We start from the raw sequence: 27,805 nt of genomic DNA, 5'->3' as shown, positions 1-27,805 counted from the left end.
TATGACGTCATTAATAAGACAGTACTACAAGACGTAGTGTAATTAACAAATACTCCAGACATGTTTTGTTAATATTTTAAAGCTTGAATCACCGACTCAAACGTTTTTTTTTCGTATTTATTTATTAATATATGATAATACTTCACTCTTGAAAGACTATAGTTTACTGTTATAGTTCACACTCAATCAGACCCCGAATGTGATTGTGAAACAGTAATTTCCTATGGTCCTTGAACACAGCAAGAAACCCGTTTAACGAACTCTGAGCTCGACTGGTCGTCCTGCCGACGAACACACCCGCCCGGCGCCCGCAGTTTGACAGTCTTCCTGGAGACGAAAACAGAAATGGAATCTCGGGACGTTACAACTGAAGACTGTGACTTCTGTGAAATAATCCAGAATCCCAGTGACACACAGATCCTCCTGAGTGTAAGAGCCTCCACTCTGCTCACAATCTTCTTTACTAATTCAACTCAACTCATTCTGACTGTGTGTGTGTGTGTGTGTGTGTGTGTGTGTGTGTGTGTGTGTGTCTGTCTGTCTGTCTGTCTGTCTGTCTGTCTGTCTGTCTGTCTGTGTCTCTGTCTCTGTCTCTGTTCAGGACGATGAGCTGCTCTGTTTTCAGGACTTCAAACCAGGTGCTGCTCATCATTACTTGGTTATTACCAGGACACATCTGGACAGCTGCAAAAACCTCCAGAGCGACCACATCGGGCTGGGTGAGGAATCCACAAATAGGGGCTGTTCATTGGGTTTAGGATCAAAGCAAAGGGGGGGTTCAGACTGTAATAGTGAGGAAATGGAGAATGTTTCTGCTCCTTCCTTCATTCCTAATTTAACCTTGTGCCAGGTTTTGGGCTCTTGTAACTAAATTTCATGAGCCAAAGGTCAGATCAGACCAGATCAGGTTACACCTACATACAGTGCAGGACCGGCTGTATTGACCTTATTGGTGTATTGAATTGCTTGTTGATAGTGGAGCAGATGGTGGAAATGGGAAAGATGATACTGGAGAAGAACAAAGTCAGTGACCTGGAGGACGTCAGGTAAATCAATGTCCAGTGACTCGTAAGGATTAAATCTCTAAAAGAATTCCTCAACACTCACTTAGACTTTAGCTTTAACATCATCGACCCTTTAACCTCCTTTAATGGTCCTATATTGCGTTGAATGTGTGCAGGATGGGCTTTCATCTGCCTCCGTTCACATCTGTGCCACATCTGCACCTCCACGTTCTGTCTCCAGTCAGTCAGATGACCTCCAAGTCCCTCATTCGCTACGGGCCACTCTCTCATTGGTTCATCACAGTGAGTGTGAGCCTCTTGACTGTTCATTCTAGCGTTGATGTATAATGTAAACGCTGTATGAGCTCATTGTCGTGCTCTGTTGCAGGTGGACAAAGTGCTTTCCCAGTTGAGGACTAGTGGAAAGGTCAAATAAACAACAAAGGAATCTTCTCTTTTCTTTAATATGTTCAGCAAGCGCATCGTCTCTGTATGCTAATTTATTTGTGTCTATGAGGTAGATATTAAGATAGCTTTTCAAAAATGTTCACAAAGGTGATAAAGGGTCCACATCTACATCCTCGTGTCTATTGGGACCTAGAAAAACAGCATTTGGAGCAAAAACACATTGCTGAAGCCCCCAGATATTAGATTACAATGAGAATACTGGAGCTCCTAATGGTTCAGAATACAACAGACAATATATTTAATTGACTTTGATGACTGCGCGAGATTCCATTAAGGCCATATCCTTGCTAATTAGCAGCATGTGGTGCACAGATGTCCATGATTTGGATGTCTTTTGTGTTCATCATCAGCTAATACATGCAGCCAGTTAGGATATGTACTGTACGTTTGTTCATCAAATAAAAAACTTGATCAATTCACAAGACTGTAGAACGGCTGAATAGAACCTAAAATGTTCCTTTTGTCAGGTAAAAGCCTCTCATCTCAGTGGCACCATGTCTACTCAGCAGTGCATGACAATCCCCAAAATTTGTTTGGGAGTTGTATAACATGATCCATTGTACCGTGTTTGGTCCGGCAAGAAAGAAAAACTGTTGCGTGCGTCCTTGACGTTACGAAGACGGCTCCACTACTTCAGCACCTGAGAAAGAAAAGAGAAGAAGGGTAAATGGTAGAATTGTGTACGTCACTCATCAAATATATCAAAAACCAGGTGACAGACGGGAAGAAAGGTACAACTTTACAAAGGTAAACTGGAAAGTGGAGGCTTTAATAGACGGGAGGGAAAAGGCAGGTTAAGGTTAGTATGTAGGTGATTATATGTGAAGTTACTAAACACTTAATGGTAAATGGTAACTAGACTATACTAATATTAAAAGGTCAAATCTTTAGCACATCATCTCATTAATGTGCATGACGGAAATTCCCACTAATTATCATTCATTTTTTCCAGTACCAACCAAAGCTGTCTCCACTTCTTCCCCATGGTCTTCACAATTGCCTGATGAAGAAAAAAGAGGAGCAATAAATGATGGGATCGTATAATAGCTGAAGAAGAAGCCAGATTATTGAGAGAATTCGGAAGAAAGCTATCTTTCACCGTGTTTGCGTGCTGCCCGCTCGGCTGCTGCCTGCTCAGCCGCTGCCTCCTCCGCCGCTGCCTGCTCGGCCGCCGCCAGCTCGGCTGCTGCCCGATCGGCGAGCCGCTGACGCACCGACTCCAGGGTGTGAGCAGGGATCTGGTCTGAGATGGACTCCAGGTAGGTCAGCACGGTGCTATCAACATCAGTCAACAAGAAGCGGTAGCTGAAGACTAAAGCAACAGAGGGGAGGAAGAGGAAGAAGGCAAAGGTCAATATGCTTTGTTCTGGACGCAATTAAGAACCACTAATCATCTATTGGGGTGAGCTCTGAACCTCACCAGTCAGAACGTTTCCAATGGCAAAGTCAGCAGGTGTGTAGAACAGAGGATTATCTGGCGTTGATCCTGGCTTGTGGATGCGCATCTTTTTCAGGAATTTGCCACCGATGATCCCAGAATTCGGGGTCGCCCGTTCATAAATGGTGATCATTTCTTCAGCCAGGTGGTAGGTGATTAAAAAGTTACGCTCTCTGGGATTCTGCATTTCCTGGGGAGGTGAGAAAGTTTAACAAGATCAAGCAAGGTCAAAGTCCATTAGTCAACATGAGCCAAATGCTGGCAAATGTCTGTAAATAATGAATGTGTAAAGTTTCTTGTGTTATTGTGCAGAATAACAAAGATGCTCTGGCACAAACGTAGCGTCAGAATAGTGTCTTTACCATCACTGCACTGTAGCGCAGCACTTTGTTGTCAATATGCAACGTCCTCAGCATGTTCTTTGTGGGAGGTTTGGGGATCAGATGCAAACAGTTCTGCTCAGAATCTTCCAGCGACCCGAAACCATTATAGGGCGGAATCACCTGTAAGGATGGAGATGACATCATTTTTGTTTGTTTGGTAGCAGGATTTTGGGCCTATTTCAATTCACATACTCATCATCGTCATCATTAGACTTAAGGTTTTCTCACCATCTTCCTTGGCGGGAGCTCCTCTTCCTTTGGCATCTCAATAGGCTTCATCTCTACCTCTGGGAAGTGCTTCTTGTAATAGCCTTTGGTGAAGCCGTCGCAGTCGTACAGCAGGAAGTCACGGTCAAGGAGCCTCACTGTTTTACCCAGCTTGAAGTCTTTGGGGGAATAATATTGATCCACTTCCTTTGACGAGACCTCCATAATAATTTTAGGAAAGGAATCTGGCGACAAATGAAAAGGTACAGTTAAGTATCAGATGAGTAAAGATGCTTTGAGTTGGCGTAACACAGCATTTCATCTCTCTCACCATATCCAGGTTTGAATTTCTTGGGCAGTTTCAGTCTCCGCATCAGGATGGGGAAGGACTCTCGGCCGCTGTTTGCTCTGCTGATCTCTCTGATCTCGACTGTGTCATTCACCAGAAAGTACGTTATGGTGACATATATAATACTTTTCTTGTCCGGATTGTCCGGATTGTCCCACACGGCATGGAAACGCAGCACCTGGAAATCAGGAAATCCACAAGTGAGCTTATTAACGGTAAGAAAAAGTGTGTTATTACATCAAATGTGTGTGTGGAATAGAGGTTCATTTGACCTTGCCGTCCATGACGAGGTACTGCTGCAGACTGTCAAATTCTGAGGGCGTTTGGTGTGTAGGCTGACAGATCTTGCGACGTTCCGTGTAAGGATCCATGGGCATCGGCTCCGGGTCATTCAGAATCATGCCACCACGTTCCATGAACTCCTGTGAAAGAGACACAGAGACATGAATAAAGAGCCTCTAATGCTGAGAGGAAAAGGTGAGTAAAGTTGAGTCGCCTGTACCTTTGTGAATGTATCACACTGTGTGATGTGATACGTGAACCCGCACACCTCCAGGTCCACGGCCAGGTTCAAGTCCCTCCAGTGGTAGTACTCTCCATGCTCACTTTTGGGCATAGGACGGCGTTGGGTTCGCTTGCCCTGTAGAAGCCCAGAGTTCTCCACCTTAGGCTCGTACACCTCCATGGTGTCGTCCTCGAGGTAGTAGTAAATGTTGACAGGACGCACACGCCAGACCTCCTGAGTGGAATTCTGCACCTGCTCCTTGAAATATGCCAGGAACCGCAACACCTAGAGACAAAGAGAGAGGTCAACATGAGAGCGGTACCAACAGGATTTGGGCAGAGATCTTCACGTTGTTGCTCATAGTCATGATTCATAATTGATTTGCTTCGACGCATACCTTTTTATCATAGTTCACGTAAGATGGAACGAAGACTGGCAGTTTGCTGCTGCTTCTGGGGATGCCGTAGGTCAGCTCAGGGGCTCCTATGGTCGGCTCATTGCTCGCCTGCCGGCTCAACTGCTCTGATCTGAGAGGAGACCGTCCAACGGCAGCAGTCGGGGTATGTGGGACAGGGGGTGGACGTGAGGCGGTGAAGGCACGTTTGGCAGTGGAGGGACTTGCCACAGGCATGCCATTGAAATAGGCAAGAGTCTGGGAGAGATGGTAGTCTGAAGCTCCGCCCTGTGTAGAACAATCAATGGAGAGGCAATACGTTACACTGTTCCTCCAATCAGCTCACCTACACCAAACTAAGTGTGTACTATTGCCTCCTACTGGCTTGAGGTGGAAATGCCACGAAACACAATTTAATTAACAATAAAAGCATCCTCACTGGTTTCAACAGTAATACACTTAAATTACAATAGTACCCGTATACATTTATAACACCTGTATGGAAGTGACAATGTTAAGTTTAAAGTTAAGATTGGTTAAGATTGAAGTTTGATTAAAATTCAAAATGTGCACAATCACGTACAACAGTCATAAACACGACTTGGTAACCTATAGAATCTAAACTATTAATGTTAATATCATACAGCACTGTGCATGTCCAGAGAAGGAGACTGACATCAACAAAATAAACCTTAAAGATGTTGTTTTAGCCACTGTTATCTTAAAGTTTGAATCCTCACAAAATGTAGATGAGTTTTGTCAACATTACATCCATTCCTTACCTGTAAATTCCGAAAAGTGTAACCTGGGAGAAAGGGTAACTTGAAACGACGATTTGAAGACATTTTTGTTGTCGTATTGAACAGGAACTACTCAAGCATGTAGTGGTTTTAGTTTTATAATTTAAGATTACGTCACTGACATTGCTGTAGACCTGAAATGACATCATGGTCCCGCTAAAGTCTGGTGGGAACGATGTCATCACCATGGCATCTTGACAGTAGGGCTGTACTTAACGTCTAATGCTAACCGATTAATCTACAGATTATTATTTAAATTACTTGATTAATCTTATGACCAATTGATTCATGTAAATAATGAATATTCCAACATTTATTAAAGTGTTTGTGTTTATAGAAATAGAGCTGCAAGTATAGAGGGTGTGACTGATTTTTGTTGTGGTTCTTCTCATAAAACTGCAGTCAACATTACAACCTGTTGCTAATGTGCTGCCAAGCAGTCTGCCATGACTATCAGTCTCATACATACATCTTCTCCAAAGAAAAGCTGCAGTTAAGAGAAGTTGTGTTGACTTCATGAATTAAAAATATATTTGGTAAAATTGAAGTTGTTTATTGTAATTTGCTGCACAATAATAAGCCATGGATGCTGTGAAACTCACCTTCTTTGACTTCTCCAGTGGCTACGATCATTTGAACTTGTTAAAAAGGTGAGCTCAAGAGAGGAGGTTGTGCACACTCCTGTCGTGGACAACAGCACACACCGACTGCATAGTTCAATGATAGACTCCAACTGCCACAGTAAATCCTTCCTCCCTGCAGCCATCAGGGCCGATAATTCCTCTCCCTTCTGCCAGAGAGGGTTTTTTTTTTATTCTATTTAGTCTCACTCATTGTTATTTCAATGCATTTTCCATTGCACTTTGAGCCTGAGCTGCCATGATGGCATTAAAAGGTTTTCTAATACTGATTGAAAAATGTGATGCAATGGCTTGTATGGTCCAGCAGGAGGCGATGTAGGATCGACAGCAAGCGGTGTTTAGTTTCAATAATAAACAGATGCAGCAGCTGATACTGTTGTAAAATGTAAAACGTTGTTGGGTGTTTTTATCTGGTAAAAAAAACTGGGTTGTTTTTATCTGGTAAAAAGACTGGGTCCCGCTGTATTACTCAGGCTGCACTACAGCGTCTATTCACAGGCGCGATCCCACTACTGAGCGGCACGGGGGCTTTGGCCTGCTCCGTTTCCGACCTGGGCCGGTGCACCCCTCCTTAGTCGACCTGGTGGTCCCGGGCTCCCCTAGGAGCACCATATCGATACCGAACTTAGTGCGGACACCCGATCGGCATAGTCCGCAGCAGCTCAGAACTCCTGAGCTCAAACGCTCCGCCAGCCTCAGCCTCCCAGTAGCTTGGATTACAGGCGCGCGCCACCGCACCCGGCGAGGTTGTGTTGTACTCATAGGAGCTTTATCTTTGACAAAAGTGACGTCACTGGCAAGCGAAGCAGCGGCATCTGGCGGCGAAAAAAAAAAACTGCAGCTGCAGTGTTGAAGGACGCTCTGCTTTTCAGACTCACAAAACCTGATTCTATCCATTAGTTCAATGTAGAAAGCGCTTCTTTGTTTATCTTTCTGCCTTCACTGCATTGGGTTACACAGGCGAAAGTCTTTCTCTGTATCAATGAACATTCATTTTGGAATAATCTAGGAAGTTTGCATACATAATTTCCTTCTCGAAATATCATGTAAAAAAATGTGTTTCAAGTATCAAATAAAACTTTTTTTTTGTAATCTTTGTAACCTTTTTGTGCTACAAACGTCTATGCACAGTATAATGAATGAACACAATTAAACTGAAGTTAATTAATCTATCTTGCCACTATCTATCGCCTACTATCTATAAGTAGCACAATTAATGCTGACGTGACATCATCTGTTGGACTGGGCTTCATCTTTATTGTCGTCCGATAATGGACCCACACGCAGGTGACGTTCAGATTCTCGACAGATTACGTTGATGTGACGCTGTCGCTGCTGCGCTGTTGCCACGCCCATTTTCACAGTCAACAACTGGATTCCAGCTATGTTCTCCCACTAGCGTTGCGGGGCTAGCCTTAGCTAACGATGATTCATTGCGTTACCAAAATTTGACTTCGCCAACCCGGCGGGGAGGGGCAAATATCTGCGTTTTCCTTCCTCGTATCACGCTACATCGACAGCCGGTACCGGTGCGCAATCAGTGCGTCCCGAAAGAGCGACGAGAACGGAGACGTCGCTTAGCATACAGTTCGTTAGCCGCCTGTGAATTGAGCTAACACAGCTAAAGCCGTACGGTGAGATAGCGCTGACAGCTGCCTTGGCTCGTTACGTGCCCTTTAAACACTCAACAATTAGTTACGCTTGGCTTCGTGAAACAATGACTCATCTTTGACACTGGTGAGTAAAGTGACTGTCTAATTATTTGGCAGTAACAACCCGTTGCTTGTCATGTGTTTTGATTCGCTTCTGCTTGTTTTGCAAGCTAACACCGAGTAGCTGAACACCATTTAACACAAGCAGCTGCACAGACCCGTGTCCGATTGAGTCTTTTTTAGATTAAATTGAGCGAGTTGTAACATGGTTACTTCCGCGTTTATACGTCTAATATCGCTTAGTCTTTGCGTGTTATTCAAATTCAATCAGAATAATGCAGTGTTATGGTTTACAGAGAGGACTGAGGCCCAGTTGGTTATCCCGTTGGTGATACCAAAGACTACAACTAGCAAGGTGGGTCCCTGGTTGACGCTGTTGTCATCGTTGAAGACCGCCGAGTGACCCATGCACCCCTGGTTCTGACCGCACACAGATGCCAGTATGATGCCGGTGAGTGCACATAAGCTCCGGTACCCGTGTTGCACATTTCCCTTGGGTCCATAAGTGGAAAGCAGGGCAATATTCTCTATTTCTTATGTCAAATTCAGTGTAACTAGTTGTGGGTTGTCAGGAGAAGGTTGGAGTTCATTCATTGTCACACATCACGGTTGAATGAGATTTGACTGATGATTTCCTGGTGTCATTTATTTATTTCTGCCTGTTTTCAAAGCTACAGGATTTCTGTTTCAGCTTTTGATTGTTAAAATGAGTTAAACCTCACAGAGAAGAAGAAAACAATGCTTTGAATAGCTTGTTGTTTTGGTGTATCTTGTGTCTCTATGCATTTAGCAGATTAAGTCAATTGTGTTTGTATTTTAAAGTGTGGAGATGTGGTTTATTTTACTAAACAAGTACAAGTAGGTCGTATATCCAAATGGGCCTGATGAACGTCACCTGGCGTCAGAAAGGCACAGACGGCTTGTATTGACCCGTTTTCATTCTCCGTGTTGTTTTATTCAAGCATTATTGTTGGAAAGAATAGCTTCATGACACACCTACCTGAGCGGAGCTTTGTTGGGACCTACTATTGTTTGCCTTTAGTGCTGAGAATGCAGTGATGGATTGTGGGAAAAGAGACCACAGCCTTTTGGCCTTTAGGGTAGAGAACACGAACGCAGATACAGGATCGGTTTACAAAGATGAAGTAAGTTGAGGTTTATGAAAAGCTATTTATTTGTTACTTTTGACTAGTTCAACATGATGAAAGCTTTAATATGGTAGGAGATGTATGTCATTGTCATCGTCTGTCTCTCTCCAGTCGCGTTAAACCCTCACTGTGGATTGTATGTATTTACTAACACACTGATAGAATAACTAGTTCTACCTACTGAGCTGGTAGGATTGACTGTTATTGTAGCCTTAGTGTGTATTTTTACCCCGTGGCACCAACAGGCGATCAGACTCAAAGCGCCAGTGGAGCAGAGAACACTGCCCTGCACTTGGTCGGCATGTGATCGCAGCAGCCAATGAGACGGTGGCAGATCTAGGTCTGTGTCGACGAATGCTCTGTTGTTAAGGGGAACTTTTGAGCTGAGTAGATTGTCAGACGGCATCAATCTCACGCAGTGGAATCGCGGGCAGAATAGCATTTAAGCAGATTTTCTCCTTTATTATCTACGTCATACAGGTGCAACTCAATGAATTAGAATATCGTGGGAAAAGTTCAGTATCTCAGCAAATTGTAATATTGTGAAAAAGTTCAATATTGTAGCCTCACAGTGTCTCACTCTAATCAGCTCATTAACTCAAATCACCTGCTGAGGTTTCCTGAGCCTTTGAATTGTCTCAGTCTGGTTCAGTAGGGCGACACAATCAGGGGGAAGACGAGCTGCACCTGTACATTTGGATGCATATGGTGGAAGCTCACCAGAATAAATAAAAAGTGACAGCTGTTGATTTATTTAGCAAAGTCTACCTGTTTAACCCCCCCACCAGCATATATATTATTAATAGGACTTGGTCAGCTGTCAGTCAAAGGGATATACGTTCCCTTCCAGCATTAGATGCCGTGTCCTAGTGACCCCACTTTCCCCTCACGTCCTCTCTTTTCTTAGACAATCTTTTGTGTGTTTGTGTTTGAACAGGCAATGAGGACTGAAATGTGCAAAACCTCCACATCTAACACACATTAGAGTTCAATTGGTTATTGCGGGAATCACAGTTCATTCATTCATTTTCCATTTCATGCATAAATGATCATAAAATGAGTGTATATACTTGGGCCTGTATTTAGGCTCCTTTTTATACGCTTTTAAAGCTTTATACCCAATTGGTGATAACCAGCGTGACTTCCTTGAGAAGCCATTTAAATCTGCGCTAGATTTTGAATCTTTATCTTTGGGTTGGGCCTCCTAGCTGCTGATTATAAAACTCTCTCCTGATAACACTGCAGCATTATGCATTGGGCACAATAGGCTGTCTGTTTTTCGTCGCATTCAGCCAACATCCAGGATCTAGACGACCTGTTCTCATTTTTCCGCCACCTGGAGACGTGAATCTGTCTGATGGTCCCCCTGACCTGGCCTGCAGTCACAGCTGCGGGCCACACTGCTCTCATTAGCAGGGAGCCATAGCTGTTTCTGCCACTAGCACATCCCAGGGAGACTCTCTGTTAGAAAGACTCACAAAGCTCCTCATCCTCCCGTCACCCACCACCCAGTGACTCCGTCTTGCTGTTTGTCTCTCTCTCTCTCTCCCCCCCCTCCCTCCTTGGATTATACTCGCAGCAAGTGTTTTTCCTCCGAATCCTCCTCTGCAGTGCCTGTGCTAATGCAAGCACTGCCGCCGCTCTCAGAGGTCTGCCCGGGATGGCATAGCAATTGCGTTTTGTGCCTGCCACGGTGGGAATGCCACGATGAAGAGGTTTGTGACAATGGTGTTGCACGGCCTGGTTAGCCTGTCCAAAGAGAATCACATTTGGGCAAAAGAGCATCACCGGCCACCGAAGAGGGAGAAGAGGAGGAAACGGAGGGCGGCCAAACGGGCGAAGAACATGGGCAGACGCAACTTTATGAGGGGGGTCGGTAATTCCTTCACTCAGCTGAATCAATGGCGATGTTGTTCTTTTTATCATTCTCTGGATGTGATCAGGCAGTTTCTGTTGATGGAGGTTATACTGAGGTTTGCTCCTTGTTGGGCTCATTGCTCCAAATCGATGGTGATTTGTTGTTGTTGTTGTTGTTGTTGTTTTAGACTATTTTATTCCAATTTAATCGGCTTGTATTTTGAAATCTAAACATTTGAAGTTGAGCTTATGGCAGCATTACCTGGATTTAACCCTTTGATTTCTCCCAGAGATCTTATCTGTATTCTAACTGGTATTGATGCAGTTTCTTCCTCTTCTGCTTATCCATACTATGCTGTGTTATATTATGCATTCTATCTCTTGGGGATTAAGAAAGTAATAATGCGTCTGAAAATCTCATTACCAGTGTTCAACATACTTTGTTTGCGCTGAATATTTCGTTCCGTTTAGCCTCTACTTCAGTTCATTTTTCTCTCCAGTTACGAGCGCCCTTACAGATCACAACAGTGGTCGAGGACATTTTGACAAACAAGATGGTCGCACGTGCTTCAGCTTCAACTAACATTTCGTCGCCGTATGTCTAAATTGGCCAAAGAACGTGTGCAGTTTGGGTCACAGTCATCACTCTGGCTGATCTCTACAGAGGCTCTGAAGCACTAATGACCGCAGACAAATATGAATCAGTGCAACGGTGATACCATCAAGTCATTGAGTCACTTGGTCTGTTAGTGGCTCATTGGCTTCATGTCGAGCAGTTTCTCTTGTGATTTGGTTGTAGATATGTGAGCCACATGGAATCACAGACACATACAAGGGCGCTGGAGGTATTTGCTTAACATGCGAGTGTGAGAGAATTTGAAATCTCTGCTTCTTGGTATTTCATATTTGACTGTGGACTCTGCACAATCCTGTTTGTCCTCTCTGACACGAAAATTGTGAGGCCTGTCTCACGGAACGGCAGGCACATCTGTTTGCGCTAGAGTGCTTTGTAGCTCAGAAAACAATGAAAATCTGCCCTGCTGCTGCAGAGGTAGAGAATACTGTGTGGCTGTGCACTAAGCTGGAAGAAAGAGCAGTGTCCATTTTAATCAATTTGCTCCCAAATAACACAGCCAGACATTTGTCTTCAGTCAAAAGTTCCCCTTACAGAATTGTCATTTTGATAAGTTTTAGTCCTTTTCATGCATTTCTGCTTCGTCAGCCTGGTCGGTGGTTGAGCTCTCACGGTTTGGACACAAAGCTTTCATCTGGCAGCATTAGGTGACGGCGTGAAGCTGGGTAAATGGACCAGAGATGGCGTTTTGTTGGCGTCTCTGATGGAGTTCATTTTCTCTCCCTCTGCATTCTCCCTCCAGTCTGTCACTGTCAGCCTTTTTCCAGCTGCTGGAATGTCACACTTCCGTGCGTTCATTGTCTCCCGAAGGTAATTTGTCGAGCCCCCGAGAAAGAAGTCTTTGAACGTCAATTTTTCTTTGTGTATGATTACAGAGGGTGACATGTGCGGGCATGTAGTGATGCGTCTCACCTCCAAGATAATGCTAGACGCCGCTGTGGCAGGCACGGGCATGAGCACACCTGTGGCTCCAAGCAGCACCGTGACAGAGTCCGTCGTTCATACACTGTCCTCCACATCCTCTCCTCGTCATAATGAAGTTCCCTTTCGTCCGCTCTTTCAGATGATATTGACGGTGTACCTCAGTGACGGGGAACAGGCTGTGACTGAGGTGCCCATCACTCCGGAGACGACGTGCCGCGATGTGGTCGAGTTCTGCAAAGAGCCCGGCGAGAGCGGATGCCACCTGGCTGAGGTGTGGCGAGGCAACGGTAAGGCGTGTTACATCTACACACACACAACACTCTCAGCCCCACATTCAGGTGTCCTTGTGGGAAAAAACATTCAGTATTTAACCGTGAGGAAGATGAAGAAAAGTGGGTTTCACCGATAATCGATGAAGGTGTGCGTCCTGGTGTTAAATCGGTTGAGGGTAAATACAATCTAACTCCATTGTTCCTGGTTTGAGTCCTTTCTCTCTCTCCCGATTCCCTTTCGGTTTAGTTCTTGTCTATTAAAAGCTGCGTCAATGTGTGAAGGTGAAGAAATTTGAGAGTCATTTTATGAAGCAGACGGCCGTCGCCTCCAGCGCTCCTCACTAATGGAAAAACAAGCACATTGTCAAGAATGTTCAGGTGTGGAACACAGACGCACACGGCTACCAGAGTGCGGGGCATCATGATAGATGGGCCGCGGACAAATGAGGGAGGAATATTCCCCACCCTCAACGGGATTACAAGCATGCGTTTATCATAATAATACACATTGCTATTTCCAAACAGCAGCCATCAGCCGTCTTAGAATTGACTTATAAAGTAAGTCGGGAAAGCATTGTGGCTTATTATAGTCGACAGCACAGCGTCACCACTCTGAACTGTCACAGCAGATTACACTTTGTTCAGACGATGGCTCCCATCAGCAGCATTGTGCTGACACACCCGTGTTATCAGCGTTTTAGCCGAGGGGCCAACCCCCCCCGTCCCCCGATAGAAAGAACAACATCCAGCCAAAGGCTTTATTACCCCACGTTATGCAATCACGTTCGACTGGTGCCTGACAATACAACTGTCAAACATCCCTGACACGGCGCTGGCTCGCTCTCTGTACCACACACACACACACACACACTGCTGCAAAACACTGATAACACACAGATGAGGATGATAATTACTAACAGTCACTGGAGCCAGAGAGACATCAACACGGGATTTAGTTTTCTTATCCTTGAATGTCTGATGTGTGAGCAAAATGAGGTGCAGCTCCAGGCAGAAACTGATGCTGATGATGCGTTGTGTGTTAACGTGACAAAGGCGGTGCTTTCAATGAATCGATCCATTACATTACATTACATTACGATCATTTGGCAGACGCTTTTATCCAAAGCGACTTACATTACATTACCACCCTCCGCAGAGGGGGGAGCAATTGAGGGCTTGGTGCCTTGCTCAGGGGCACCTCGGCAGGGACTAGAACCGGCGACCCTCCGGTTCCCAAGCGGAAGCTCTACCCACTGAGCCACTGCCTCCCAACATCCCCAACATAATCAATGAAACTGTGAGGCAGACCTTGTCCATCCTTGTGAAACTCAACCCTTAAACCAACGGAGAGCAGAAGCCTTTTTATTGCTACTTTGCAGCCGCCTGTGCTCTCACTCGGTACCTACAGTATAACTTCATGAAATGAGAAATAAGTCTCCTTTGTTGTAATCTCTGCAGAGCGGGCGATTCCCTTCGAGCACATGATGTATGAACATCTACAAAAATGGGGCCCTCGGAAGCAAGAAGTCAAGTTCTTCCTCCGGCACGAAGATTCGCCCACTGAGAGCAGCGATCAGGGTGAGTATTGTTACGGATGTTTCCCCCGTTCCTGGTCAAGAGTCCGGAGGGAGGAGTTCAGGGTCATCGGGGAATTCCTGCCGTCTGTCCTGAAAGGCTCCTCGGCCACATAAATCAGTCGGGCTCGCTCTCTCCCTCCCTCCCTCTTTGCAATGCCTGTGTCTCGTCACAGAGAGCCACATAATAGCGCCTTGTAAGGAATTCCGAGGTCGCAAACTTGGAACTTGGCTATGAACTTTGTTTTGCAGTGAAGTTACCAGCACCAGATGCTTTGTTGGTCTCTGCCTGTTCCATAATCCTTTATAATACTTCATATCAGTGGATTTCCAAACAATTTCAGACAATCAGTACTTTAAAATGCACTCAGATTGAGCCAATAAATATTTTTTTATGTTAAGTGTACTACATAATGTGATTTAATTCAGTATAAATCAAAATATACCTTCTCCAAATGACGATGTCTGATTTTTGATGGCGGTACAGACACCCGATGGCAGTCTAATATTCCTGCGATGGTATTGAATGAGTTTGCCTCTTCTTTTAACGTGTGTGTGTGCTCTGTTGGTCTCTATTCTGGGTTTGTGACGGTGCCCGTGTCTGTTTGCAGGGAGTCAACAGTCTCAAGAACAGAGCAGCAGAAGAAGTGGGAACACCGGAGAGAAGCACAATGAGAACGGGGTGAGTCGACTCGATGAGCATCTAAATAAGGTTGGGAGTCGCGTCGGTCGCCCGTAATCATTTGCAATTTCGTCTCCTTTCATGGTAAAAGTGTGGGAGGTAATGAATGTTTTCAACACACACATTTAATGAGGCACATTGCAAAGGTGAAATTGCTTCCAATTTCAGAAGCAGGCGAGTACCCGGGAATAAACACTTAGAGTGGACTTTTTTTTTTTTGCGTGTGTGTGAACATCAGGGACTCGGAGCCAGCAGCTTAATGAGGGTCATCAGTCTTCTGTAAGCACAAATTAATTCCGTTTTGTGCAAATATAAGCTGTGTACGGGCAGTAAAAGTACCTCTGCAGTCTTAACTCACAGGAATACGGAGCAAAAGGTCAAAAGCGGTGGCTCCGCGCTTATGTGACTGACCTCACCTCACCGCAGCTGGGCCTTCCCTTGCCCGCCAGGTGTACCCATTGTTCTCAGCTCTGTGGGCTTGAGGACACGTCGGCTAAGAGACGCGATAAGAGCGTCCTCCGGCACTTTATCCTCCATCTCCAACCGTCTGTTCCAGATTCCCTCAACGAGAAATGTTGCGGTCAAGCAATCGTAAATAATTTCACCTGAAGGCGGAGGGAGCATTTCAGCACAGCACGAGATGGAGCAGGGAAAACGGATTATATAGCATTTGAGTGGAAGAGCAGGCAGCCATTCGTTTGGTTAAGTAGGTTTGTGCCTTAAGTTTGGCTGTAAAGTTTGGCCAAAGAGCCTGCAAAGTCATTTCCTGTTTAAGCACAATGCCTGTAATCCATAACAGCCACATCACGGGCCGCCGGGTTAGACGAGGCTATTTCATCATTACTATATGTTCACTGGAGCAAAATGTTATCGGTCGCATTGGGTGGCACTGGCTGACCTCCCAAGTGTTGAGATTCATTGTCTCCCGAGTGCCATTTCCAATATCTGATTTAAGGGATTATAGCGGTCAGCCTGTCGGATGGTATAAGAGGTTTATTGCTCTGGCTTTTACACAGGCTGCTGCACAGACTCCGGAGGGTGGGGCGGCCTTTATCTACTCCAAACAGAGCTGATCGGCCTCTTGAGTAGGACGCTGCCACATCTTGTCAAATAATAATGACGATAAGGATCCATTTACCTGTATGGATCTGTACACACCTCTGATTTCACATGTGTATGCACAGTTAGACACATTTATATGAACATACAGTTGGTTGAGGCTCTGGTAAACAAAGCTGTGGTTTCTCTCCCTCTCTCTCTCCCTCTCCATTCCATGCTTGGTCGACTCTATTCTCCCCCCCCCTCCCCGTCACTCTCTTCCTGTCTGAGAATGTGTGTCTGTTTCTCCCCGGGGCGACTTGTCACTGATGCGGAGCTGCCTGAGTGCACTTGAGCATGGCAGAGTGTGCCACTAGCTTTCCCCTGCCTCCCCTGTATCCGCCTCGGTTGAGTCACCTCATCCCTCCCCCCATCTTATGTCTCGTAATTCTTTATTCAGCCTCTGAGTCAACACATTTATTTTACCTACTCGCCATAATAAATGGTGGTCGGGGGGGAAAAAAAGTCTGTCTGAGCAAAAACCAATAACATATTTTGTTAGAGGTGGACGCCAAGTCATGTGTGAGTGTTACACTTACACACACACGTACACACGCCAAGTATATGCACCTTGAGATTGATGCCGCTATTGCTTAGTTTCTTTTTTTTAAATGCCGTGATGGTCCATTCATTCCCTTATAGTAGGAAATTCTGCTCAGACTTATCTTAAAACTGCACCTTCATAGGTACTTAACTTGTATTCAGTGATACAAACGGGGTCAGCCCTATGTTCCCTCATTTCTACGATTTTTTTCAAAATTAGGTCCTATGTTCCCTCAGCCCTATGTTCCCTCATTTCTAAGATTTTTTTCAAAATTAGATCCTATGTTCCCTCAGCCCTATGTTCTCCCATTTCTAATATGGCCCTATGTTCCCTCAGCCCTATGTTACCTCATTTCTAAGATTTTTTTCAAAATTAGGCCCTATGTTCCCACAGCCCTATGTTCCCTCATTTCTAAGATTTTTTTCAAAATTAGGCCCTATGTTCCCTCAGCCCTATGTTCCCTCATTTCTAATAAGGGTTAGGGTTAGGGTAATCTAATTTTAGAAATGAGGGAACATAGGGCCTAATTTTGAAAAAAATCTTAGAAATGAGGGAACATAGGGCCTAATTTTGAAAAAAATCTTAGAAATGAGGGAACATAGGGCTGAGGGAACATAGGGTCTAATTTTGAAAAAATCTTAGAAATGAGGGAACATAGGGCTTAATTTTGAAAAAAATCTTAGAAATGAGGGAAAATAGGGCTGAGGGAACATAGGGTCTAATTTTGAAAAAATCTCAGAAATGAGGGAACATAGGGCCTAATTTAGAAATAATCTTAGAAATGAGGGAACATAGGGCTGTGGGAACATAGGGCTGTGGGAACATAGGGCTGAGGGAACATAGGCATGCTCCCATATAAACAGCATCTTTACTCTGTCGACATATACAGGATCATATGATACAATACAAGGCATGTCGATGCTTAGCATTCAAAGGCTTTTAACCAGATTTTGGCAGATTTCTTTGCAGTGTAATGTGTATGAGCTGTACCACATTAGTCTTGAAGGTTCTCCCGCTGTGACATTTGGAAACATTTGTCATTGTAGCATCTGCTCAGCGCCTCCCTGGTGTTTGTAAGAAGGAAATGACCCCCAGATTCAACGACAACATCAAACTGTCAAGGAATCACTTTGGGACGTGTTATTGTCTTTACCGGCTCTTTATGTTTGTGTGTGTATGTGTGTTTGTAGGTGGGTAATCAGCGTGTGGAGCTCACTCTGTCAGAGCTGCAGGAAATGGCCACAAGACAGCAGCAGCAAATTGAGGCTCAGCAGCAGATGCTCGTTGCAAAGGTAGCATCCTTCATTTGTTGCTTTGTCTCAATATGAATGATTCCATGGATTTAGACAATGATGTTTCCTTATATGGCGTTTTCTCTGATCATTTAGTGATTGAACATTTGTAACAATAATCTCCACTGCATACTGGGCCTGTGCCATATTCTAGGTTGAATGTTGATTTGGGCACTTAAACCTATGAATGACAGTCCTGAGAATTACTGTACAAGAGAACGAGTGACTGCTGCACAAATCTGACCAATTAAACCCAGCGCGACCTGAAACGGGGACAAACACTAATGGAACCAGGAAATCCTTTGATGTGACCCAGTTTGAGTCATACTGTAGGGATTGTCCAACCCATAGAAGTTCATATTTAGGGAATTAAATTATTTGCAACATGTGTGCAGACATGCTATATGAAGATATACAGGTGCAGCTCAATAAATTAGAATATGGTATCTTCCCCATGATTGTGTCGCCTACTGAACCAGACTGAGAGACAATGACAAGGCTCAGGAAACCTCAGCAGGTGATTTGAGTTAACGAGCTGATTAGAGTGAGACACTGTGAGGCTTCAATATTGAACGTTTTCACAATATTCAAAGTTTCTGAGATACTGAGTTTGGGGTTTTCATGAGTTTCAATTTTTAAATCACTAAAATAAATTAACCTTTCCACAATATTCTAATTTATAGAGATGCACCTGTATATGTTGTCATACAGGGTTACCCGGCAACAATATTGCATACATATTGTGCTGTCTTTTTCTTTGCGGTCAAACCAGTTATGGCTTTTGGAACCAGATCTCCACTTGTCCAATGTATCTTGTCACTCTTGATGCCTTTACATTTTATTAACACAATGTGACCACTGTGGTTGTGGCGTGCTGACCAGTCATGTGAAATAAGGCCCCCTCTAAACCAGTACATGGAAGAACAGTGTATTGCTTTGTCGTGGCGTCTCAAAAGTAGGGCCTCTTGAAGCGCCGCAGTCATTTGGAAACCTGTCATTTCTTATTTTAGGAACTAAACTGGAGCAAAGCTCAGTTGGATATAGAGATGAAGTCATCTGACCGTTTCTTTAGCCCTCAGGCAGGCTTGACACAGCATTGCAAAGTATTTCATTCAAATACAGCGGAAGATTGATTATGTTGGCCACATACTGTAGATCCTGTATCTATAAAAGCTCTAAATGTGTGTGTGTAGATGAAATGAACATGCCGTTTAAGTTCATTATTTCATTTGAGTTCACCGAAACAGTCAGGATTTTGTTGTTTGGGTCCACTAAAGGCCAACTGTCTCTCTTTATCCTGATCATACTGATCTTTTCTTTTTTCAAATAACCTCCAAATGTCTTGTCTTGTTTGCTTCTAATCACCGACTCATACTCTCTAAAGGAGCAGCGTTTGCGTTACCTGAAGCAACAGGAGCGACGTCAGCAGCAGTCCGTCTCTGAAACTGAGAAGCTACAGAGGTTGAAGGATCGCGTGGAGAGCCAGGAGGCAAAGCTCAAGAAGATTCGAGCAATGAGAGGCCAGGTGGACTACAGCAAGGTCATCAACGGTAACCTGTGTAAGTACATCAGCTGTGTTAATGCTCCCAATTTCCATTCATTCAGGAATCATTGATGTTTGTTCAAATGTTAAATACATTCTGCATTCACATCACAATTGAGCTGATCCTAATTCCTTCCTCCCAACCAGCGGCAGAGATTGAGCAAGTTAGCAGCCTGTTCCAAGAAAAGCAAGCCGAGTTGCAATCGGCAGTGCTGCGAGTGGAGCAGCTGAGTGTTCAGTTGGAGGATCTGCGACGGGGCAAGCTCAATGGGATACAGACCGGCCTGGGTGGCCATGTCACCGGCACTGCAGCCCTAGAACTTCGCAAGCTCTACCAGGAGCTTCAGGTAGGATAGATGGACAACTATGGGAGAAGTCCTTACACATGGCTTTACAGGTTACATCATCTCTAGTATTGTTGAATCTTAATCGATGTGTGTTGTTCTGTTGCGCGTCCCCAGATCCGCAACAAGTTGAACCAGGAGCAAAACACTAAGCTGCAGCAACAGAAGGACCTTCTCAACAAGCGCAACATGGAGGTGACGCTCATGGACAAACGCATCAGCGAGTTACGGGAGCGCCTCTATAAGAAAAAAGCTGAGGCACGTCAAAAAGAGAACCTTCCAGTAAGACAAGGAGCACTCGACACATCTTCCTCACACAGATTGTTTCAGATGAAATGCCACTGCCATAATTATTCAGTCCAGATTGAAATTCCAACTCTGCTGCAGTTGAATGGATGACGGATGAAAACTAAGCAGGTTCATCCGTCTTAGGCCACCAATGATACGATAATAGCCACCGTTGTCCCGTTCAAACATGTCTTTCTTGACTTTCCCCCTCTCACAGCTTAACCGAGCCAATGGGCCCCCCTCTCCCCAGCCCGCTCCCGGAACTCTGGGACGCGTGGCGGCCGTCGGCCCGTATATCCAAGTCCCCGTACCAGGCCGCCAGGAAGGAGGCTACTCCATACCACCCGATCCACTGAAGCCTCAGACTCTGGGCGTCAATAACCAGGCCAACCAAGGGCGCCCCAAGACAGGTTGGTCAAATGGCAAATCTTTGTGTGTTTACCGTGTTGTGTTGTTTGTTAAAAAGAAAAAGAAAAATGAGCAAGCACGAGATGTGGTCACTTGACTAAAATGAAGTTTTTAGTTCTTTATTTCCCCCCTATGGAGAAAGCAGGAACAGATTCAGTTTGACAGAGAAGAGAGGGATAAGCAGATGAGAAGGATGATGGATTCTGTGATTGAGCAGCTTGGTTTCCTGTAGTCCCAGAGGCAGGAGTCTTTCACCACTACACATGTAACACATCTTGCTTGAAGGAGCTTGTTACTAAAATCCCCCCCAGGACCCCCCAACTGCTTAACTGTTTCCTTCCTACCTTATGTCTTATGTACATCTGACTTTACTCTCCACCTGCACTTGATTTCTATATTTCCCTTTCCTTCTTCTCTAACCCTTCTTCCTTCCTGTGTGCTCTGTTGTTTACGCCTTCTTTCCTTTCCTTTCCCTCTTCTCTCGTCTCGTCCCTTTCCTTTCTCTGTGATGTCTCTGTTTCATTGGGTCGGGTGGGGGCGACTCTTCCCGGGGGCAGACGGTGTGCGAAAGCCTCCTGGCCCTTGGAAGGTGTCTGATTTAGACATCGTTGTGGACCCGGTACCCCCGTCCCTTCCAGAGTCACACCCAGGGCCCGGAGCCTCCACTGGCTCTGACGGCACGTCCCGTGAGTGCACAGTGTTGCATTACGCAAGAGGGATGGCACGTTCTGAACCTTCTCTCTGATAGATAGCACAGGATCGTCGGCATGCGTTTGAGCTTTTACTCCCAACTACCGCGTCATTTGAGACAAATCTCATATCCTTGTGTGTTTGAATTGACTAGTAATGTAAGATTCCAAAGAACAAGATGCACCTATGCATTTTGTGAAGTTCAGAAATTGCTGACTGATGAATGTTAGGTGTAACTCATCTCTCCTGCTCCTCCCATCAGTGTAGTATGGCTCCAATTCTTCTGAACGACTTAAAACGTGGCACCCCGGCACTGTGGGTTTGTTAATGACATCAACATATGAGAATGCCGTCTTGAAACACTTTGTTATGCCCCTAATCCTTATTGACATCATACCCCCCATGTCAAGACAATGAAGATTGAGTGTATTTAGTGCCGACGGTAAATGTTCCAAATCCCTAACATCCCTAATCCAACACAATAACAATAACCTTCAGATGTTATTTGATCCATTAAGCTACTGTTACTCCTAGCATGTTGTAATGATCCATCCACATCAAGTATCACAAGCCTGAACTCTTGTGTTACTTACTGTTTACTTGAGCCTCACACCTAATCCTAAAACAATGTTTAAACAAAGCTTGAATCTCTCAAGGAAATATTGGGAACAGCCACAGCTGCTGATGTCGCCTCTTTACTCAAACCGCCGTCAACACACACCGTACCTCTTATTGTTCTGCTTTCTCTCTCCGTCCTTTGTCTTTCACGCTGTCCTTGCTGACTTACAGTGATTCTTCATTTATTCATTGAAGTATATTTCAAAAACCACCTTAGTTCAGGTTTAACCAAGTTAAAAGCGTCTGTGTATGATGAAATACAAAGACTTCTTAATAAAAGAACCAATTTAGAAGCATTTCATCCCCATCACATCTACTCTGTAAATAAAGGCCCAGGATCGTTGTTCTATTGATCAATGACCTTGAAACATAATGAGTCTTCCTGATGTTAAATGAGGGAGTATAAAATGACAATTTGGAAATGCGTCCCCACTAATCTACTTTAATTTGATGTTATCACAGCTCAAGACTGAACAGAATAAGCAGCCACTCCCTGAAATGTTCTGTTTCCATACATCAATTTTGTATTTGGTGCTCAAATCAATGATACATGAAGCTGTGTTTGCGAAACAACGTTGCATATGCGTTTTGTGAGCTTTTGGTAATAGAAGCCTATAAATAATACAAAGAGGACAGTTTCTGCCTGTCTCATAATGTTCTGGTGAATAAGATACGCTTTTGAAAATCCTGAATCCTCCATTTAAAATCACGCTACAGATCAAACTGGTACAGATACAAATACTTGTATAAAAAGCAAATGCCAACCAATTATTTCATCTCATCTGGTCTGTTAGTTTCATTACAAACATGAATTAAGGAATGCGACACCATTCAGGTCTGTCTCTGCTGGACATCATATGAAATAAGACTTCTTAATTAGTGGAAATGATTGTCTCCCTATGAAACGCCCTTAACGAATCTCATCTCTCCCCCAGCTAATGATACTGGCTGGTCTACAGTGGGTAAGAGTAACACCCTAAAGCCCCCTGAGAGAAGGAACTCAGGCACCGACACCCAGGGCAAGAGCTCTCCCTCAGGCTCCCCTGTGGCTCCAAATGCAGACAAGGTTAGTCCTCTCTCCTCTAATCCCCTCTAATACGTATATGCTGTACAGCCTTCCACCTCATGATCAGAAATAGTTTAGTAAGGACATGTTCATTCGCATTCTTGTTGGATTGTAATCGCAAACTGCTTTTATCTGTGTCTCCTCACACTCCCACAAAGGTGCTCGACTCCAAACTGGCCGTCTCCTCTCCCGCCATATCCAAGCCCCAGCCGCCTCCCTACGGCTCCCACCTCACCTCCGCAAACTCGGGCAGCTCCCTGGAGCGCCGCAAAGACGCACCCCCTCCCCGGCCCCTGCCCAATCCGCCAGCGCCCGCCTGGCCCCGCGTCCCGCCCGCCACAGGCTCGTCCTCGCAGCAGATCCAGCAGCGCATCTCGGTGCCGCCGAGTCCCACCTTCCAACCGAACACGCCCCTCTTTCCTCCCGGGCTGAGCGAGCGGCTGGACGCCCCGCCGGCTGTGGCCGTGCGCCCCTTCATCCCGGACAGAGGGTCACGGCCTCAGTCGCCGCGCAAGGGTCCAGCTACCATGAACTCCAGCTCCATCTATCACATGTACCTCCAGCAGGCGGCGCCCAAGAGCCAGCCACTCAAAGCTACTCTCAAAGCAGGTACGGGCTTGAAGAGATGGACCAGTACTGTGGTATTATGTATTATGATTGTTAATGCCTGATTAATTCCTTGTGTCCATGATTTATGATCCGTTCCACTCACTGTTTCTCTCCAGTATATGGGAAGCCCGTTCTCCCCTCCAGCTCCACACCTGCCTCACCCCTGCCTTACGTCCAAGGAGGAGGGGCCTTCCCGTTACTTCAAGGCCATCCCAGCGGCGAGGATAACCTGGATGGAGACATGGACGATCTGGACGCCTTGCAACACCTGGAGCCCGCAGCCCCTCCCCCAAGCGTGGAGAACATCCCGCGTCCACTCAGCCCTACTAAACTCACGCCCATGGTGCACTCCCCTCTGCGCTACCAAAGTGACGCCGACCTCGATGTCCTGCGCAAAAAGCTGGCCAACGCTCCTCGACCCCTTAAGAAACGCAGCTCCATCACAGAACCAGAGGGCCCCAGTGGGCCCAACATCCAGAAGCTGCTCTATCAGAGATTTAACACCTTAGCAGGAGGGATAGAGGGGAACGGAGTGAGCGGAGGAGGGGCGGGCAACGGCGCAGGCAGTGGGACTCCATTTTACCAGCCGGCCAATCCTCCCGGCTATGTAGGTAGTGACTCTGGGGCCGATACGGACAATGGCAACCTCCCCTCTTACCCGCCGCCACCCGGGGCAGAGGAGCTGGGCTCTGAGGACGCACCGAGCGACGCCAACGCCAACGAGCCGCTGCCCCCGCCGCCAGAGGATCTCGAGGACCCCGCTGAATCCGAGGGACCGGAGGACGAAGAGGACGAGGACGAGGACGATGACAACAACAACAACATGGGTAGTTGTGAGGCCCAGCTCCCCAGCCCTGTACTGGAAGTCAGCAGCCCAGAAGAGTGCGGCATTGTGGAGTCGCAGCTCCTGGTGAGTAACACACTTAGACAAAATACAAAAGACACACATGTCTCCATGACTTCGTCCGATTTTCCTGTCCTCTTCTCACCTCCATTTTTGCAGGAGAAACGTACAAACCTGAAGAAGCCCGACTCGGAGCGCATCGGCCACGGCTTCAGAGTGAAGTTCAACCCCCTGGCCCTCCTGTTGGACGCCTCATTGGAAGGAGAGTTCGACCTCGTCCAAAGGATCATTTATGAGGTATGTTGCCCCCCCGTACTTGAACCTCTGGGCGCACAGTGGCTCTTAGGTAGGCGCTCATCTTCTCACCTCGGTCCATCTCGTTCCAGGTGGAGAATCCCAGCACTCCCAATGATGAGGGCATCACGCCACTGCACAACTCTGTCTGCGCGGGACATCACCACATCGTCAAGTTCCTGCTGGATTTCGGCGTCAACGTCAACGCAGCGGACAGTGACGGATGGTGAGTCCAGGGAGGAATTTTGACCCGTTTGATTGCGCACGATCCGCCCTTTGTGTCCATTTACCAGAAACTCATTTGATTCTGCAGGACTCCACTTCACTGCGCCGCCTCCTGCAACAGTGTCCACCTCTGTAAGCTGCTGGTGGAGTCGGGGGCCGCCATCTTCGCCAGTACCATCAGCGACGTGGAGACGGCTGCGGATAAGTGCGAAGAAATGGAGGAGGGCTACATCCAGTGCTCCCAGTTCCTCTATGGTGAGTTTCCAGTCGAGCCTTTAGCCTCGAATGCTTTTGTTTTGTGCCGGTGTCAGTGTTCCTGTGATGCTTACTCTTGGACATTCATATGCAGGAGTGCAGGAGAAGTTGGGTGTCATGAACAAGGGCACGGTGTACGCTCTGTGGGAGTACGAGTCGCAGAACCCAGATGAGCTGTCGTTCAGAGAGGGCGACGCCATCACCATTCTGCGACGACAGGACGACAGCGAAACACACTGGTGGTGGGCGCGGCTGGAAGACACCGAAGGCTACGTGCCTCGAAATCTGCTGGGGGTAACGATAGTGCACGCTGTGTCACATTTGCCTGTTTTTCATTACTTAGGTTCACTTAATAGCAACACAAGATGGGATATGAAGAATGACAACACATAAAAAAAGATGTCCAAAGTCTAACACTAAACTTCTACTCTTTGTCCTTGAATCCTTCTCCAGCTCTGTCCCAGGATCAAGCCTCGTCAGCGCTCCCTCGCGTAGCTTCTCACTCCGCTGACCCACGGCAAACAGCTGGACTCGTGACAGAACAAAGAGCCGAGAACAAAGGAGCCTGGTGCTCTCTTCCCTGTGGCCATAACCCCCCCGCCCCGCCGCCCGCCCCCTCTGCCTTTTGCTTCTCACAAAATCCTTTTCTCTGAAGCATCGGGCACTTAACTCCCGACACATGTGTACACACACACACACACACACACACACACACACACACACACACACACACACACACCGAACACACACACACACACACACACACACACACACACACACACACACACACACACACACACACACACACACACACACACACATTGTCAAACACTGAATCACAAGCGCTCCAAATGCTTAAATCTTCCACCACGTCATTCCCCACTCCACCTTTCACTCCTTTGCTCTGTCATCGTCCCGACTTAATTTAACCCCTACGTCAGTGTCAACTCTGTATCAGACAGCAACTCGAACAATACAACACTAACCTTGTCTCAGTATTTCTGGCAGCACTTCCACAGTCAGTTCCTTTCCCCCCTCCCAGTTTCATGCACAGCAGGATCAGCCATGCAGCATGATGGTTCCATGGAACTGTGTTAGCACTGGAAATGTTGTCCCTCATTTGTTTTTCAGTGAAACCTGATTTGAGAGTAGTTTATTGAGTTCATGTGTGTGTGTGTGTGTTTTGTTTATGCCGATACGATCCCCCTTGCAGGAAAAACACACTGTTTAGCAGGATTTGGTCCTTTCTTTGATCATATTGTGATTTATGTGACTACACTCACAAACCACCAAAGAAGATTTAACTATTTGAAATGCGTTCCTCCTTAAGACCTGACGAACAGAGATGAAGAGGGTTTTATGTTAGGGTTGTTAGATTTGCTTTCATGGAGCAGGAAATTGGTTTCGGAAGATATAAAAGATATATATATATATTTAGTCCTCAGTATTATCACTTAATCAGGCCAGTGTGTTAAAGCATTCTTCGCCTCGATCCAAGTTAGAAGCTCATGACCTCACAAGTTGTCATGAGTCATCGAGACACATGTTTGCTGATTTCAGTTTCATCGGTTCCAAATGCACAAACTGGATGTGTGAATATTGTGAATGTGAGACAAGGACATGAATAAACTTTAACAACCCATGAAGTGAGGCTCCGCGCTATAATCCATTTTGAGATCTGGTAGAGAAAAACTCTTTTTGAATGAGCAACTCAGATTAGTTATGTGCTGTTTCTATTTTTGCAGATCTAATTCTCCCTGAAAATGGAACGGATCATACAGTGCAGCGGCCAAAATGTTATTGTCACGGGTAACAAGACAGTATTTAGCTTTACCAAAAAGGTTGCCAAATACATTGAACAGCGTGTTCGCACAACAGAACACGCTGTTGGCTGGAGGGTCATCTCTAATAAAGTCGTTCATCTTAATTTATTGTTAATACAGTATGTCTGGACATTCAATTCACACTAAGTTGAAGTTCACTTTAAAGGTCCATAGATTTCGAACTACTGTTATTTAACTTTTGATTCAAATTTCCAACATGCCAGGCCGACCTGGAGGCAGTGTTTTTCCATATAGAATAGAGAACTTTGTTGCTAATATTTCACGGGACCCAGATACTGTAACCTGCAAAAACCTGAAACCATCAACCCAACCATCTAAAGACTTTTTCCCCCAATATACCCCAGAAAATTACAGTAACACTCACTTAATTTCAACCACCTACACATTCTCAGTCATTCTGTAATTACCTAATTTTATCTTATTGCTTTGGCTGTGACAAATCCCACTTGAAACACTTAATCTCAGGACCAACATGGTGCTGCTGACACTCCTCCACCACTAAACTAGTGATCTCATCTCTATTTTTACTCTCACCGAACATTACTTTCATTTAAGCAGTGAACCAAACCACCAATCATAAGTCAGTCCTAAATTGAACAAATCAAGGGCATATATCATTGGTTATAGGTTATTTATATTGTGTCTTAAATGGAAAGGTTCAAATTCAGACAAATTCATTCTGACAATCCTGAATTTGTCCAGTTTTTTTCCTTCAGGTGCCCCCTTTCAGGTACTCGCCAATCCACTGATCCAAACACACAGCTATGAAATCATTCAACATGCTAGAGTTCATCTTGAGTATTATGCCAAGTGTGTGAGTGACCCAAGCTTTATCATGGCTTAAACCTGTA

The 27,805-nt window shown here is 45.6% G+C and overlaps 3 protein-coding genes across 3 annotated transcripts; 2 read left to right on the top strand and 1 right to left on the bottom strand.

The window, feature by feature from the left end:
• The first annotated feature begins 239 nt into the window (after window positions 1–239).
• LOC143014187 (adenosine 5'-monophosphoramidase HINT3-like) lies at window positions 240–1,889 on the top strand. Its single transcript, XM_076167974.1, has 5 exons — window positions 240–429; window positions 602–719; window positions 977–1,046; window positions 1,181–1,307; window positions 1,393–1,889. The coding sequence occupies exons 1-5, from the start codon at window positions 346–348 to the stop codon at window positions 1,438–1,440; spliced, it is 447 nt and encodes a 148-aa protein (XP_076024089.1). The 5' UTR covers window positions 240–345; the 3' UTR covers window positions 1,441–1,889.
• LOC143014186 (EF-hand domain-containing protein 1-like) lies at window positions 1,890–5,538 on the bottom strand. Its single transcript, XM_076167973.1, has 8 exons — window positions 4,752–5,538; window positions 4,352–4,639; window positions 4,122–4,271; window positions 3,832–4,027; window positions 3,522–3,745; window positions 3,273–3,413; window positions 2,893–3,100; window positions 1,890–2,784 (listed from the first exon to the last, which is right to left on the bottom strand). Exons 1-8 carry the CDS (start codon window positions 4,983–4,985, stop codon window positions 2,561–2,563), a joined length of 1,665 nt encoding a protein of 554 aa, XP_076024088.1. The 5' UTR covers window positions 4,986–5,538; the 3' UTR covers window positions 1,890–2,560.
• Window positions 5,539–7,557: 2,019 nt separating this feature from the next.
• On the top strand, window positions 7,558–27,560 carry ppp1r13bb (protein phosphatase 1, regulatory subunit 13Bb). Its single transcript, XM_076168030.1, has 18 exons — window positions 7,558–7,926; window positions 8,198–8,352; window positions 12,604–12,751; window positions 14,195–14,314; window positions 14,922–14,992; window positions 17,825–17,926; window positions 19,311–19,485; window positions 19,617–19,816; window positions 19,931–20,095; window positions 20,319–20,511; window positions 22,753–22,883; window positions 23,042–23,492; window positions 23,609–24,402; window positions 24,496–24,633; window positions 24,723–24,856; window positions 24,944–25,110; window positions 25,205–25,404; window positions 25,564–27,560. The coding sequence occupies exons 2-18, from the start codon at window positions 8,344–8,346 to the stop codon at window positions 25,603–25,605; spliced, it is 3,240 nt and encodes a 1,079-aa protein (XP_076024145.1). The 5' UTR covers window positions 7,558–7,926; window positions 8,198–8,343; the 3' UTR covers window positions 25,606–27,560.
• The last annotated feature ends 245 nt before the right edge of the window (window positions 27,561–27,805 follow it).

The sequence above is a fragment of the Genypterus blacodes genome, unplaced genomic scaffold (genome assembly GCF_046128005.1).
Source record: "Genypterus blacodes isolate CSIRO-AG114 ecotype Tasmania unplaced genomic scaffold, CSIRO-AGI_Gbla_v1 ptg000185l_1, whole genome shotgun sequence".
Taxonomy (NCBI): domain Eukaryota; kingdom Metazoa; phylum Chordata; class Actinopteri; order Ophidiiformes; family Ophidiidae; genus Genypterus; species Genypterus blacodes.
The sequence above is the reverse complement of the archived record's forward strand: the minus strand, read 5'-3'. Positions and strand labels throughout refer to the sequence as shown.